General features: G+C 46.8%; 1 protein-coding gene across 1 annotated transcript in view; it reads right to left on the reverse strand.

Moving 5' to 3' along the window:
• LOC138581134 (arf-GAP with SH3 domain, ANK repeat and PH domain-containing protein 1-like) overlaps positions 1-17,061 on the reverse strand; it is a 1,625,721-nt gene that overhangs the window by 153,530 nt on the left and 1,455,130 nt on the right. Inside the window, exon 27 of the mRNA XM_069652230.1 lies at positions 1,706-1,866. Within this exon, the coding sequence (XP_069508331.1) occupies positions 1,706-1,866 (161 nt within the window). The remainder of the gene's footprint in view (positions 1-1,705; positions 1,867-17,061) is intronic.

The raw sequence follows: 17,061 nt of genomic DNA on the forward strand, positions 1-17,061 counted from the left end.
GCTGCTTATGTGACTATTGGAAGAGTGGGAGAGGGTATGGGCCTTATGTACAAAGCTAGACCCATCGCCACTAGCAAAGTACTGAAATATCAGCTCATTAGTGATCTATTAGGGATTTTAGCTTACTATTATTCATTATAACCTTTACCCATAACCTTTTTATCTTAATTCAATGGTCATATGCACTTGATTTTATTGCTCAATTTTCATTATATTTATTGTATACTGCTGGTTAATAGGTGATTGACAATATAGTACTACTATCGCTATGGCTAAACGTAAAGCAAGCCCAAAACAATTCTCAGCACCATCTGCTAAAAAATATGTGATTACCACAGTGCCAATAATAAATGCAAATAACTTAATTTTAGAAATTCAAACCCTTTTAAAGGATTTGGGGGCAAACTCAACCATCAATAGCAGGAATTCGATTGGATGTAACTCCATTGCCGTCGAGTCCCCGTGAATGAATGGAGGGAATAATAGTCATCAGAATAGATCTATTCTCTCAGGGAAGATTGCTGGCCTTAGGAAAATATAAATGATGTAGAATGGTCCAAATTCATTCAGCAACTGGATCTAATTTGCCTCCAAGAAACCCGGGCAACTGACCTGCTCTATATTGACGGACAGGGCCGCCGAGTGGGGGTGCAGCGATCTGGCTGAAAGTAGCCTTTTAGGAAACATGCTCTATATTGAAATTTGATTCATATGACATTCAAGCACATCATATATCCATTTGGCCTACGCTGTCAATGGTGCTAGCTGATCTTTAACTTTCCCTGGTCGTAATGTGGGCCTATCCGTAATGCATATCCTAGAAGAAAACTGGGACATTTGGAAAAATAAATCAAAAGAATTTGTATCATAGACGTGGCAGGCGATTTCAATTTGAAATTTGAGTCATTAGAAAATATCTCAGTTTATTCATTCAAACTCTGCATGTAATCAAATTGATTTGAATCTTTGTTTTGATCTCATGCATATAACAGTATATGCCTTTTGTGCCAAATTTTTTATGCGCGTATGACCAAACTGATTTATATTTTCTGATTTTAGTTATTGTGCATCTAATTGTGTTTGAATTTTTGTATTGATTATCATGTGCTTTTGTGACATCTGTGCCGAAATAAAGCTATGTTGAAGTTGTTGATTATCTACTGTCTCTGCTTTTTGTACCGTTTTTGATGAAACGTTTGATGACTTGAATTATTTGTGTAACATTATTGTGCTGAAATACCATCACTACTAATGTGCATCGCATGATCTCCTTTTACCAGCTTACATTTATTTTGCTCTTTAGTGTGTACATAAACGTGAGTGTTCATATATTGTGTTTACATTTCTCAATGTCCTGATTTGATATTCAGATCTGCTAACATAGTCAGATGTGCACAAGTATTCTCCATGAGCAATGCATACATGTATTTGTAAGACTGTCGATTCAGGGAAACCATTTACCTGTACAAAACAGTGACACCAAGACCCTTCCCCGTCATCCCTTCTTCCACCATTTCTAAACAATACCTTACATTGTTATATGAAATCTGGAATGCCATTAAAACTGCCCCTTGATGTGAAGTAGGAATACCCATCCATATGTTTCAGTTTCACAGGATGCATTTGTGTGATACATGTTAAGCTCATTGTGTTTATATGGCAAGTTCACGAGAACAAGTAAAACATTAATTATATCTCACTGTACCAGGCTCATCCTCCTGGGTAGAGGCTGCGGGGCATCTAGCGTGTTGGCTGGGCAATAGTCTGGGTCAGGCAGCGAGAAGGTCGGGGATGGAGAATTTGAGTGGGAGCCTCTTTGGTTGCTGTGACGAGCGTGAAAGTGGGAATCGGCTTTCTTCGGCACACCTAGAAAAAAAAAGGAAAGGCGATCTCTTAATTTTCAGCATCATTGTTAACTAGAATATTTTTCACATTCCAAATGTTAAGGATGAGTTGACTAATCCTGCTGAGGACAGGATGCAACAAGCATATTCATCAACGCATTCTCCTTCAGGGAGCAGGGAGTATCCCTGCGGGAGGATGGGGAGCTGGGCTGCAAGCATACGTCCACCTGCATCTCTAAGTGTAGGGCATGCATCAAGTGAAAGCAAGCCCAGCCATCTGCTCACACGGTTGCTGGGGTCCTGCTATGTTATCAGTCACCCAGCTCTTCATCAATATGTGGTCTGGGAGGAGCATTTGAGTTGACAGGCCTTAAAAGGTAAGCGTGGAAATGTAGATCAAACTAGTAAATCTCATGCTGCATAAGTAACGCGTTCTGTAAACAGACTGGCAGCCCGACTTAAAGGCTTGAGCGAAGCGAGGGCATATAAAGAAGGCCTTTGGGATGTTTACCCGCGCTATGTACAGCTCATGGAACGTGTTACTAACACTATTAGCACCCCGGGTTACAAAAGCAGTAACACAAGGTCTTAAAAAAGTATTTAATTTTCATTCAAAGAACAGGCTGCTGCATGCCTCTCATTCTTTGAATAAGAATACTTTGCAAAGATATTGATATTTATATTTTATTACATCGTGCTCGTACACAAGTGTTTCAGAGCGCGACAAGGCAAGGAAGGGGAACAGGGGAGAACAAAACAGCGATCTTACTACGCCCAGTGACGTTCAGGACGCGCAAGTGCATGGGAGAGGGGGAGGGGAAAAGTGCATGGAAGGGGGAGAAGTGGAAAGTGCAAAGCACAGGCGAAACAGATAAATAACAACACATACATAATAAAGGCAACAAACAGTGGTAGTGCAGCCAGCAATTTGCAAGTGCTAGGTTTAAGGCAGCAGACAGGGTAGGTCTGATAAGTGCAGGAAGAAAAAGGGGGGCTGTATGGGTACAGATACAGACCCCAGTGCAAGGGGTGGCCCAGAGGCAGTGCGGGAGGGTGGCGGGGTGAGCAGGTACCTGGGCCCGGAGGACAGAGGGTGGCCAGGTGCACGGTGCCAAGAGAGAACAGATCAGCAGGGGAGAGGGGGAGCGAAGGCAAAAGAAAAGAGGAAGGTCTTGAGGTGCTTCCGGAACCGGAGATGGTTCTCCTCAAGTTTTAGAGTGGCAGGGAGGCTGTTACAGAGGGAGACCCCAGCCAAAGACAGATATCTACCCCCAGCTCGTTTCTTTGAAAAACAACTGACCCTGAGGGAGTTGGAGTTAGAGGAGCAAAGAGCTCGAAAGGGGAGGTATTTGCAGAGGGATAGCCAAAGGTATTTTGGACCCAGGCCACAGAAAGCCTTGTGGACAATGCAGAGGGTTTTGAATTTAATCCTTGCATCCACTGGGAGCCAATGGAGAGGTTTCAGAGCTGGAGAAATACGATCCCTGGGTTTGAGGGAAAGGACAAGTCTTGCAGTCCTGTTCTGGATTAGTTGCAGAGAGCGCAGAGTAGAGGCATGTAGATTTATAAAGAGGCTGTTACAATAGTCCAACCTAGAGAGAACCAAAGTGTGGGATACTATGAGCTTCTGGGGCAAGGGGAGGAAAGGCAGAGTACCTCTGAGGAGGTGCAGTAGGAAATTTGATTGACCCCGAGGTTCTTAGCCTCGCAGGTGGGGGTATGAGGAGGGCCAAGGGAGGCCGGCCAGAGAGTGAGGGGAAAGGATGGTGAAGGTGTGCCAATGAGGAGGATCTCTGTCTTGCTGGCATTCAGACAAAGATCATTGGTGGCACACCTATCTTGAATGGCAGTTAGGCGATCAGAGATGAGAGAGGGAGAGGAGGTGGCAGAGGGCAGCCTGAAAATGAGTTGAGTGTCGCCAGCGTAGCACTGGAAATTTGAGCAGAAAGTGGCAATGCAGTGGGCGAGAGTTGCCAAGTATTGGTTGAAAAGCCAAGGAAAGAGGTCAGACCCCTGGGGAACACCACATGTAGAGAGGAAGATAGATGAAAGGAAGGACCCAAGTTGGACCTGGGAGGGTCGATCTGAGAGGAAAGAGGTCAGCCAGGCCAGAGCCTGATCAGTGATACCCAGGTTTTCGCGGAGACGGTTGAGCAGGATGGTATGGTTGACCGTGTCGAAGGCAGAAGAGAGATCGAGGAGGATGAGGACAGAGGGAATGTTAGAGTCAAGGTTGGAGAGCAGATCTTCACGGATGTTCAGGAGAGCAGGTTCCGTGCTTCTGGCAGGTCTGAAGCCAGACTGGTGGTCATGGAGACAGCCAACAGAATTGGAATGAGAGATGGCCAACTTTTCCAGGAGTTTGCCCAGAAAGAGAGTAATGGAAATTGGGCGATAGGTAGCTGGACAAGAAGGATCAGCTGTGGGTTTCTTAAGAAGAGGATGCACACGGGAGTGCTTCAGAGGGGAGGGTAGGATCCTGAGGCAAAGGAGTGGTTGGAAAAATCAGCAAGGGCCGGAGCGAGGGTGTCAATGTGGTCCTTGATGGTTTTAGAGGAACAGGGATGAACCTGTTTTGACAAGGCTTTCATAGATCGGACTTGTCTAGCGACCTCGTCAGGGGAGAAAAGAGGAAAGGACGAGAAGGATGGTGTGGGGGTGGCTAAAGGAGAGTCAGCAAGCACAGATGGAGAGGGGAGAAGAGGGGTGTGGGTGGAGAGGGTGGACAGGATGTCCTGTGTTTTTGAAATGAAGTGAGAGGCAAGGGCATTGCAAAGAGCCTGGGAGGCAGCAGAAGGGGTTGAGACTGCAGCAGGGTTGGCCAGCTCCTTGCAGATTTTAAAGAGTTTGGCCGAGTTGTTAGATGCCGCAGAGACACAAGCTTGAATGTGGTATCTCTTCTTGGTGAGGACCGAGAGTCGGTATTGCCTTTGCAGCAGGCGACAGGCCAGTTTGTCAGAGGATGAACAGGAAGTTCTCCATTTCCTCTCAGCCGCCCTACACTTACGTTTAAGTGTAGCTAGGTCAGAGTCATACCAGGAATTGCACTTGGCTTTGGACTTCAAACGGGTCCTCATGACAGGGGCAAGAGCATCAAGAGTATCAGAAATTGAACAGTAGAGCAGAGACAGGGCTGTGTCAGGATGTGAGACAGCCAAAGGTGGAGGGGGGGAGAGAAAGTGGCGGCAAAAGCCTCAACTGACACACGCTTCATGGGCCGGATGTCCGAGAAGGTAGGGGGCAGTGTTGGGGTAAGGGGTAAGCTTGGCTTGGGGGAAGAGAGGGAGAGATGAGAGGAGAGGAAGAAGTGATCGCTCCAGGAGAGAGGAGTGGTCAGAGGGATGGAGAGGGGGAGGTCAGAGGAGATCAAGACATCAAGTGTGTGCCCTGCAGAGTGAGTCGGGCCAGAGAGGAGGATGGACAGGGACGGGGAGTCTCAGAGGTCACGTAAGAGTACAGAGGAAGAACAAGGAGAGTCTAAATGTATATTGAGGTCACTGAGGAGGAGGAGTTGAGTGGTAGAGGCCAGGAGGGAGGAGGAGAGGTCCGCCCACTCAGAGAGAAATGAGGTGATTTGACCAGGAGGCTGGTAGATGGTAGCCACAGTAAGAGAATGGGTAGGCGAGAGAGAAAGCCTACAGACAAGGCATTCAAAAGAGTAGGTCTGAGTGGGAATGATAGAGGCAGGGATCGACTCAGGAAAGATCAGGGCTACCCCCCTCTTCCCACCGGACCGGGAGGATCTGGGTGCTGAGAGGATCTTGTAGCCATCAGGGAGGAGAGTGTCAAAGCTTGTGACATAGCTGCCCGTGAACCATGTCTCAGTAAGACTAAGGACATCAAGGTCTAGTTCTTCAAGGAGGTGGCAGATGTCAGGAGTGTATGACAGCAGAGCAAGAGTTGAGAGTGGCAATATGAAGAAGGTTTCTAGCCTTAAAGACCTTCCGGGGAGGGGTACAGATCAGAGATATGCCCTGCGGAGGAGAAAGAGCCCTAGGAGGGACAGAGGAGGAGAGAGAGGGCAAGGTAGCCAATGGGGGAGGGGACAGCAGGAGATGATAGGAAATTGATGAGGTGAGGGAAGCGCCTATCAAAGAAGAGGAGATTGGCCTGAGGGCCTTGCACCATGACAGTGCCATTTAGGTAGACATTAATGATGACTTTAGAGGAGTCGAAGGAAGCCATAAGAACTTCCCAGCGAGTGCCACCATTAATGGGAGAGGAGGATATAGGGCAGAGCACAGAGATCATATGCGGAATCCATAGATCTGGCGAAGGAACGACAAAGAGGATGTCGGTGAGGGTCTGTCTGGAGGAAGCATTGGAGTAGGTGTCGACGATAGGAAGACCAGGGTTAGAGGCCAAGATATCCTTTTTGAACTTCTTCCTACCAGACTTAGTGAGAAGGGTAGATAGTCAATGGAGAAGTAGTTGGAAAAGATAGGAGAAACAGAAAGAGCCATGGGGGTGGAAACGAGGAGAGGATGGAGATACTGGGGGGGGCTAAGGCAGGTAGGTGTGGGACAAAAAAGAGAGTGATGAGGTCACTGGGCTGGCAAGTTACAGAGAAGCATCAGTATACAAGCAAAATACAGAGAATTTCGCAATGGGCAGCAAGATTTGACTTTTTAGCACAAAGCAAAAAGAGCAAGATTTGACTTTTTAGCACAAACAAAAAGAGCAAGATTTGACTTTTTAGAACCAAGCAAAAACAGCAAGATTTGACTTTTTAGCACAAAGCAAAAACAGCAAGATTGGACCTTTCAATCTTGAAATCAGATGTTAGCAAAGGGTTTTAGGAAGCACTGCGCGTCAGGATGACAACATGGGAGTAACAAGCAGAAAGAATAGTGATAGTCAAAGGCGGTAGGAGTGAGTCCATAAGGAGGGAACTAACCCATAGTTCTGGAGGAGGCAAAGTCAAGGCAGTTAGGATTTCTTAAAGGAGTGAGGTGGCAGCATGATTGTGGTTAAGGTGCAGGGAGGACCCCAATTAGCGTTTCGGTAGCGGACAGGAGCCTTAGAACTGGGCCTTTCCTGAGAGGGCCAGCTAAAGCCTGCCGGTCCCTGATTAGATGGAAGAGAAGACTTAGCAACCAATGGGAGTGCAGCATAGGCAGAGGTGGTTCAGCACAGCCTGCCTACACAACAAGAAAAAACACGGCAGCCATCTTGGAAGGGCCAAAAAACAGTGAAATGAGCAGGCAATAGTGGGAAAAACTTGTGCTTTCAAAATAGCAAGGCAGCTCCAGGTATTAAAAAGCTCAAAAAATGGCAGCACAACGAAAATGCCAAATAAGACAGTCCTTTCTAAAAATCTTATGCAAATTTCGTTTTTTTGCTTTTTCTTCTCTTTTTTTCCAATTTCGATTTTTCAGGTTCAATAATTCCCCTGGAGGTGCAGTAATGCACAGAAAGTGCACCTACCTAATGGAATGGTCAGCAGCCAGGCACAAACTCCACATATGCAGGAAAAAAAACAGATGGCCAGGAGGGTGGAAACAGAACCTCACTGTCAGTGAGAAGCAGGTGAAAGCCAAGATGGCCGCCATGGGTGTGGAAGGGGGAGTTCTGTACAGAGCGCCTCTTCATTTCCATTGTGGCCGGAAAACCGAAATGTAGGCAAGCTGTAGGCAAGCTGTTGTGGCGGCAGCAGGAGCCGCCGCCACAATCAGGTAAGTGGAAAGCGGTAAGGCGGGGAGAAGATGGCGGTGCAGTATGCAAGTTCTGTGGAACCAGCGGTTATAGTGCGCAAACCACGGAACCCGATTGGCTGCTCCCTCCGCCCTGGGTGACCGCAAAAGCATATGGGCTCACCCTTTACAACTATGCGGATGACACACAAATGATATACAAAATTATAGATGACAAACTCCAGCACCACCCCCAGCAACTGCATCAGGTGAATAAATGAATGATGGCCGACTACCTAAAACCCAACCCTGACAAAACAGAAATATTGAGAATCTCACCTCATCCTTAGGTGGGGGGTGGGAGGGATAGCTCAGGGGAAACACGTTTGTCTTGGAAGCAAGACAACACTGCGCAACATAGGTTCAGATACCAATCCCGCACTTAGAAACCACTTGGTATTAAGCGTGTTATAAAAGAACAATTATAACATTATAAGATAATCTTGCACCTGAAACACCTCTACCATGGTCTTTGGAAAAAGGTAACTGCACTGCACAAGCTACAGAACACAATAAATATCCAGTCTAATAACCTCTGCATCACCCAGAGACCACCTGAAGGTCAAAGAAAATAATTCCTCCAAAACAAAACTCGAACGCTGACTCGACCAAGCAGAAGCATTGTCTCAACGCCGACTCAAGCAGTTTCAAATGCCAACTCGATCCCCTGAGATACCTCATCTCGACCCATTTCAATGCCGTCTTGACATTGGTAAAGCACGACATGAGTGTCTCAAACACCAGCTTGAGTGAAGTCAGGTACCCAAAAGCCAGACTCCACATTGTTGAGCCCAAAAGACAAGAAACTAAAACTATTTGAAGTGGTTCCATTATCCCTCTGGCCCACTCTAAATAGCCCTTGCGACTGTCCCAGTACTATACCTTTTCAGAGAGATATTCATTAACTTTGACCTTGTTTCCTGGAATCAATGCGAGAGCACATCTGTCTACAAACACAGAGAGCCCCTTTACTCTGAAAGTCTGCCTTCTCTATGCTTTCTCTTACACGGGCAGGGAGTAAAAGGGCCTTTTTGTTTCTATTAGTGATGTGCATTTTTTTGTTTCATTAAATATCCTATTTTTATAGAAGCTTTGTTGGACAGGCTTTTATTTTGGTGTTCTTTTGCTTCTGTACTAGCTCACACCCCTCCTGAATGGTATAGCTGCCCTTGGTCTGCGCTGCCCTAAGAGACTGTGCATGTTACACCTTTATAATAGGGATCACTGCTGGTTTAGTAACAGCCTCGGGCTGAGAAGCAGCTTTATTCACTATTCATCCCTGCACCCCCGCACTCCTCCCTCCACTCGGGAGGATAGATCAGGGGCAACGTGCTCGCCTTGGAAGCAAGATGATTCCCGGGTCCGTGCTTAGAAACCTCTGGGTATTGAGCGCGTTATAAATAATCTATCAGATCATATCCTATCCTGCAGAGCATTAGTCATTTTGTCACAGTCCATGTGTGCTGTGCTGTGGCTCATTAGAATTGCAACTCTGGCCTTGGAGAAAAGAGGGTGGGTCTTGCCCCTCATGCACACACTGCCTACGCCACACCCAGATGTAAAGGAGGGAAAAGAGCCTAGAGAGACGAGCAAGAGTCATGAAGAGCCCTCTGACAATGCCACGCCCGCCAGGCTGTGGGAAATTGAGACCTGCTGTAGCCCGGAAGCTATGCAAAGACCAAGCCGCGAGGAAGCCGCAGACTACCCGGGCCTGGACAACTGCAAGGCGGCAACAAACTGTCTACCAAACCAAACGCAACCTTCTTAGACGTTTGCCGCCAAGAGAAAGAGTGATTTACAAAGTGCCGTGTGGTGGAGTCACAATCGCACAGTATTTACAGCCTACAAATGGGCTGCACAAAATAAGAGAAGCACTGAGCTATCAGGGGCAACGCGCTCGCCTTGGAAGCAAGACGACACGGAGCAACGCAGGTTCGATCCCCGGGTCGGCGCTTAGACATCTCCAGGTATTAGGCGTGTTATAAATAACCAATCAAAATCACTGGCTTCAAGAAGTTGGAGGGAAAATCACATAGTGTTTACAACCAGCCAAAGAAACACTCAATGTTAGGAGGGTGGTGAGGGAAATTCCACTGCATGCAGAATTGAGAGAAGGAAAACAGGAAAGAACAGATTAACAAATTGTGGGCAACCAAGTGGTAATACAAACATATGGGTGGTAAACAGGGGTCTAAGGGAATAAGAATTTAAACTCCAGCATGTGGAGAAAAAAAGCAAGAGCCTATAACGACAACTTAAAAAATGATAATTGAACTAATAAAGCCTTAGCAGTTTACTTTTCTCTCGCCTCGCCACGTGTTAATGAGAACAGAACTAAGGGGTATCTACAGATTCCCGACACTCATGAACCGGAAAGAAACAGGAACCTCGTGCAGGAAGTTATTGAGAAAGGCAAGATACACTCACGAGGCAGTGCTGGCCGTGCAATCTGTATGTTCAGCAATGTGCTCACTGCTAAGGACATTCTATTTTTAGCTCACCTTTGACCTTTTCTTCTTATGAAACTTCTGCAGGGTTTGGTGGCTTTTGCAATGTGACAATTCAAACAAGGACTGGCAATGCCAACGGTGTAGGCTTTTTGTGTAGACATGGGAAATGCAATTGCCAGGAACTGCTCTACTGGTAAATACTAGTTTACTTTTGGGCAGACTGCTGTCTCTCTCGGAACAAAAAACTGGGGGGTCTAAGCGTGTTCCCTTGTACCTAAAAAGATAATGAGCACTGCATGCCGTGCCTCTTTTTGACACAGCACAATCGCACACAATTGAGGAGTGGGGGCCGGGCACCCTTTGTGTCCAGAGCACAAATGAGGCTCCTGCCTGAGGCGGAAACCCAGGGCGCTGCTAATGGTAAACATCCTAGGAATCAAACCAATCTCTGAAACCTGGGAAAGACAAACGTTGTTGGGGTTTTTGCAACTAGCAGTGGCAGTAAGGGTTCATTAAAGCGAGCTCCAAGAGTTCTCTTGAGGAGGAGTTTTGGGCGGGGAGAGGCAGGAATGGATGGGAACAACCATAGGGATTAGCATGCCCATGGACAGGCAATGGGTGGGCTCATAGCCAAACAACACCTGCAGACTCTGTGTCCCTTCTCATATGCCCCATTCATCCGGTCTCTACTCCAATGTAAAAGCTTGGGCTTATAAGTGTCACAAGCGACACCTAATAGCCCAAACTAAAAATACAGCATCGACAGCTGCTTCTGCTAACATTTAATTGTACATTCCCTTGGTGCTATTTTATCTAGCTAAGAAGAGTTTTATAGCACTGACATTGGGGCACAGCAAAAAAAACACAATCATGAGAGGAAACATCTCTTGCTGACGGGTCCTCCTTTTAGCAGATCTCCGTTCTGGATCGTCACCTTTCCCATTCCACTACACTTTACAGACCTTTCTATAATCTCAAGGTTTTTCCTTTAGCCCTGTTAGGGAGAATTCTCTGTTAAGGCTAATTTCCCAAACCTAGTGAGTCCCCCAGCAGCTTTGCTGGATTTTTGGGGTTTATTTTTTTCTCCTGCTAAGAGTGAGACTCTTTTTCTCCCACTCTTAGGCATGATTTGAGATATCCTTTGACTTTGTAATGTGTTTTATGGGCTATGAGGTATTTTACTCCATAGGGTTTCATGTGGTTTTTGGTAAGTGTGTTACACAGCACCCCCCCCCAGTGCAGTAACACAGGGGTGTCATAGTGACCCCCAAACATATACTCCATACCCTGGGACTGACAACTGTCTCCCAGGGCATGTAAAGTAACCATTGACTTTACTAGTCTTAAATTGTGAACAGAACCAGTACAAACCATCATATTGTGGAAGTACTGGTAGGGGTAATTAGATTGCCCCTGGGTCTGTTTTTCGAGGGGGCACTGTGCAGTCCCCCCTCGTCGAGTTCCTGGCTGGTGGCAGTGGTTACCAGGCGAAATATTCCAACAGAATATTTCCGATGGGATTTTCCCATTCATTTTAAACGCAACACTTTTTAGTGCAATGCTAAAGATACCGCCGGGTTATTTATTTAATATTTATTCCTCGATTGGGTCTTTTTGCCAGGACTCAGTTTTAAAATGGCGTTTGTGTTCGCCTCTGTAACTCCAACCCAAGTCGAGCCCTTTGTTCCACTTTATGGCCGGCTTCTCCACAGAAGCCTCCAAAAGTGGTGCCACTCTGTCTGGGTCTGCAGGATGTGTGGGAGGGGGGTTTAGGCACCCTGGACTGAGTTGCCTCGGTAACTCAAGTCGCACTCTTGTGTGATTGGCCCAGTGGTGAGCTGCCCGGCTCACCACTTAGCATGTTTGAGTGACAGCTAGGACTGATGAATGGGGGTTTTCTGCATAAAAGCAGGGCTTTGGGGACTGGAACTTCAGAAGTCGCCACAGGACCAAACAATCCGAAGAGGGAGAAGCTGAGGCAACCTGCAACGACACCACCACCAGTGGAGCCCTGCTGAACCATCTCACCACTTCCCAACGACAGAGAAGATCTTCATCCCGGAGAGTCTTCTTCCTCTGAACTGGTGGGGATAACCAGTTCGCCCTCTTTTCGCCTTCCTGGATCGTCTCGTGGTCGAATCGCCCGTGCCAAGCACCCGGGCGGCCGGATAGCCACGCTTCACCACTACCGCGAATAAAAGGGTAGTACCTTTTAACCGGGAAACTCCTCGGCTGGTTTCTTCCCTGGCAGTGCAACGACCTCCAGCTTTCCTCCACGTCGAGATCTTCTCTTCCCCTGGACGAAGCACCGACTTGCACCCACTGCCAGGAACAACTGCCCCCGCTGGAGCTTTCTCACCATTTCAGGTACTGTGTCCCCCCTGGTCTCCCTTGCAACAGACTGTCCAAGTTGTCCTGTAAATCCTTGACTTTCTATCCTGGGGTGACTTGGGGCCTCCTAACTAACTTTTCCTGACTTGATTCAACCCTTTTTGAACTCTTTGCAAAAACTCTTGAAAAGTACTATTCAACTGTGTGATCTTGGACACATCCTGCCTTGCTCTCTCCAAGAGTGGGCCTGGCCTATGACTTTCTTGCTCCTCAGTGGACTCTGCCTTTTCTGACTTGCTCTGGTTCTCTTAAAGAGTTGGTATTGTGTATGTTCCTAATTCTGCCTTTTCCCCTCCCTTTTTAATTAACTTATTGGAGTGCCATCTTAGGTTAAGCGCTCCCCTCTGTCTGAAAATAAGTGGTGTTTTAACTGAGACTTGTTCAATAAGTGATCAGGGATGTATATATATTAATAGTGACTGTGTTTGAACTTGCTTGCCATATTAGTGTTAGAGTCTTTTACAAAGTGTGTTTTTAAATAAATAATTATATACTTTTATACCCAATCTCTGGTCAGTGTTTGCTTGTGCTACTGTATTTTGGTACTTATCTTGTATACCATATATACTGTCTAACTCTTCTTGCGAGAAGTCTGGCTGCTCAGCCACAGCTACCAGGTAAATCTGGGTGGTACAGACTGCTACCAATTGGGTTTACTGCCAACACCTGTAGTCCTAAGCCTTTTGCAGTGGTCCCTAAGGGACCTGCACAGGTTTCTGCCTAACAAGCCCCACTTCTCCCATTATATCTTTGTTCTCTACCTCATATTAGTTCTTAAGCTATGAGGCATCCTGCCCCAAGGGCAGGCATCCCAAGTTAAAACACCCAGAATATCTACCTAGATCATTCTATGTATTTTCCTGTCCATATCAGCATGTGGCCTGCAAGTAGGTATTCAAATAGTGCTTTTTCCCATGCTTCCTTTAGGTTAGTTAATTTAGAGAAAGAGACCACTGGCCTGCCCTGCTCCCGTTAACTTATTGTCCCATGCTCCTTAAGTCGTTCTGCTTGTGGTTCACACTGGACGCCTTTGCCCAGAGTATTGGCATCAGACTCTGCTGTGCCATACCCGGGAAAGTCTGTACACCATGTTCGCTCAGACTGCGCGGCATCGGTAAACAGCAAAACTCAACCCCCTGACACCATAATGCAATTATGGGAATAGCCCCAAGATGACAGCTGTGATCAGAGTGGTATCCTATCAGCACACAGTTAACCGAGAAGCCGCTTATGACTGTTCTGCTGCATTTTTCTAAATGGATAGGGGTAACATGGGCTTGAGCCATAGATGTAGACCCCCCCTCCAGAAGAAGGAACAGAAGAGGGGATCGGAGCAGGGATATGGGGTGTGTTCCAGCTCCAAATCAGCCACATACAGAAGAGAAAGAAGGCATCATACACCCCCTCCAGCACCCAAGGAAGGTCCTCGGCCCATTCCTATTGCACCTCTTTCTGAAGTCCTCCCTGCTTCTCCATTTCTTCCTTACTTCACAGCTTGCCATCACGTTCCCTGCGGAGGCGCTCAAGACATTTAACTTGCAATGGATACCAGACTCCATCTCCTGCCATCTCCACGCTAACATCCTAGAGAAATAGATGATGCCAGGCTTGGATATTTCACATGAAATCCTCACAGCAAACACAGTCTAAAATGTTTCTGAGGTTACCACATGACGCCACTTCGGGTTGAGAGCTTGGAAGGATGAGGCGTCCCCCAATGGGCTATCCTCCTCAGCTTCTTTTCTTGAGCCAAATACTGTCTGGGTCCAAAAACTATCCATGGCCATCAAACCTAAACTAACCTCCAGAGGAGGGTATTGCTTTCAGTCTACAACTTCCACAAAACCTTCCTGAGAGCCGCAAAGAGTGTTCTATCAGGGTACAAGCAATTCTAAGCCCATAATGGCCGATACAAAGGCAATGACTGCCCCACAGTCTTCCTGACTTCTGGCCCCTGTGAGAAGGCCAGTACACTGGCCTTGTCAAGAGGGGGGTGGGAACACCTCTCGGCTCTGGGTGGCAGGCCTACCAGGGCGAAATCCAAAGCTAGTACTTCCCCGGAGGAGAACGGTGACATTTGAGAAGGCCCCAGTTGTTGCCCCCCTTGTGCCAGTATGTTTCTTTGAAGTACAAGCTTGTCTTGGCCCATACCTCAAATGCAAAATGCTTGACAGAGTTGTTTTACTCCTTTCAGAAACACAGCAGCAGACTGGAAGAACAAAGAACAGTCCAGAAGCTACAGCAACCCATCAGCATTACAAGAGAGCAGAGCCTCCCATACCAAGCAGCACCCTGCGGGTGAGAGAGAACCGCACAGAAGGGTTTACGCAACCACAGAGAAAGCAACGCTCAGCTCCACAATGCTTGTGCTGACTCAGCTGGCAACACAGATACAATCCTTGACCACCAGGGTAATAGAAGAGGGTCAGAGACCTCCAACAGAGACTCCACAGGATGAGGGAGGTGGGAGGGGACACCTTCCAAAGATTCACTAACAAGGTGGGAGAGAAAACTGTGATTACTGGTTTACGCAACCACTGAGAAAGCAACACTCAGCTCCACAATGCTGGTGCTAGCTCAGCTGGCAACACAGATACAATCTGAAGACGGAACAAGAAACCAAGCAGAGGAAGCACTGTAGAACGGAGTGTTAAAGAGACTTACATAGAATGTGTGTAAGTTGAGATATTGGTTGGTGAGAGGAAGAGGTACTTGGGTGTGAGTGTGTGGGTATGGTTATGGTGTGTAAGGTGATTGAGTGAGACCAAGTGGGAGTGTCAGGTAGTGAGGCTGAGTGAGAAAGGTGATTGAGTGGAATATTAGAGAAGGTGGAGGTGGAGAGCGGTGTGGAGAGTACTGGGGGAGTGAACCATAGTAGAGCAGTAGTAGTAGTGAAAATTACTGGTAGAGGAGAGTAGTGTGGATGGAGGGAGTGGGAGTGACAAGTAGTAGATGGGGAGTGAAGTGGAGCATAGTGGAGTGGGAGTGTAGGAGTATATGAGAACCAAAGGGAGAAAAATACAGAGGAAGAGAAGGGAGGAGAGTAGAAAGAAGGAAAAGGAAGAAATTAATATCAGAGTGAGGAATACCAGACCATGAGAGGGAGAAGAGTAATTGAGACCTGGGTGGTTGGAAGGCACCCGTTCCTTGAACTAAAACCATTACAGTTCTTGCGGGACACAAGGTTAGGATTCACCTACAAGACCCCAGAGAGAGTCCGATAGATAAGGCTGTTTCCATTAAAGACCTCGCTGTTAGCCAGTCAGACTTTAGTTAGTAGGGGTTATCAACCTCTAGTGGCAATCTTAAGGATTAGGGAAGTATGAGATAGGGCGGAGGAGCCCATGGAAGACAAGAGAGAAAGGGACAGCCTTCAGATGGAACCCCTTTAATTTGATAATAAAAACCCTTGAACCTACTTTCAGAGTTGCACCGCCCCTTTGGGCGTGGGACCAAGCCTGATTTACATTTGGTCTTTCCATTTTCTGTAATGCCTTACCAGGCGATGAACCATGGTCTGGAGGGTCACCCAGACCGATACCAGAGGTTAGATTAATGCCAACTCTTCCAGCCATCGCCTCTTTGGTTTAACTGAAGTCACCCCTAGTTGAACAAGTTATGCCCAGACCTGGGTCCCGTGTCAGCTGGACCTAGAGACCCAAGTTACACTTCAATGATGATCTCCAATGAGGTCTAAACATGTCTGGGGTTGCTTGTGGTCTCGTGCAGAAGGGATCTGACCAAGCATTTTGTGTTGGACTGTCCCATTTGTGGTGGGTCCAAACCTGATTTGCATACTGTCTTTACACTTTCTGTATGAGCTTAGCAGGGGACGAATGATGGTCTGGGGGTTGTCCAGAGCAATTCCAGAGGTTAATATTAATTCTAAACCTTCTAGCCATCACCTCTTTCTTATTGTTTTTGCTGGGAAAGCAGGTCATGGGACTTCTTGATGTTCAGGGAGAAGCTCAAACTGTGCAAAAGGCTGCCCGTATAATAAAGATGTGCCATCACCTGGTCTGGAGAGCAAGCGTCGACAAGCCACTCATCTAGATATGGGACAACTGTACGCTCTTCCTCCTGAGGCAAGCCGCTACCACTGCCAGGAGCTTTGTGAACATGCTGATCGCCGAACAGACAGTACCTGAATTTGAAGAGGGCAGACCCAACTACAAATCACAAGTGCTTATTGTACTTGAATGGATCAGTACATGGAACTAGGCATCCTAGAGATCCAGGGACACCAACTAGTCCTGCAGTTCAAGAGGCTGGAGAATCTAAGTCTAACTGACCATCTTGTGCTTGTCCTTGCACAGGTACAGGTTAAAAAGCCTCAGATCCAGTATGAGACGCAGGCTCCAGCCCCTTTTTGGAATCATAAACTAAAGAGTATACAAGCCCTTGCCTCGTTCTGAGTGGACCTTGGTAAATGAGGTTGGAGGAATGACTTTCACAACAAATTGACCATATTATTTTCAAAACCAAATTAATTCATTCAAAATACAGACTTACAGTCGATACAGGTGTAAGCAAATTAATTATTGATAGGTTTAATCTCGGGTGTTGAATTTAACCATTTTGTGTATAGAAGTGAATCTCATTGGATGTGTATGAATGCAAGTTCGAATGTATGGTGGAATGAATTGTGTGATGCGTAATACATATGAATGTATGTGCTCTATG

Source organism: Ambystoma mexicanum, chromosome 3p, assembly GCF_040938575.1.
Source record: "Ambystoma mexicanum isolate Mex_15411 chromosome 3p, UKY_AmexF1_1, whole genome shotgun sequence".
NCBI lineage: Eukaryota > Metazoa > Chordata > Amphibia > Caudata > Ambystomatidae > Ambystoma > Ambystoma mexicanum.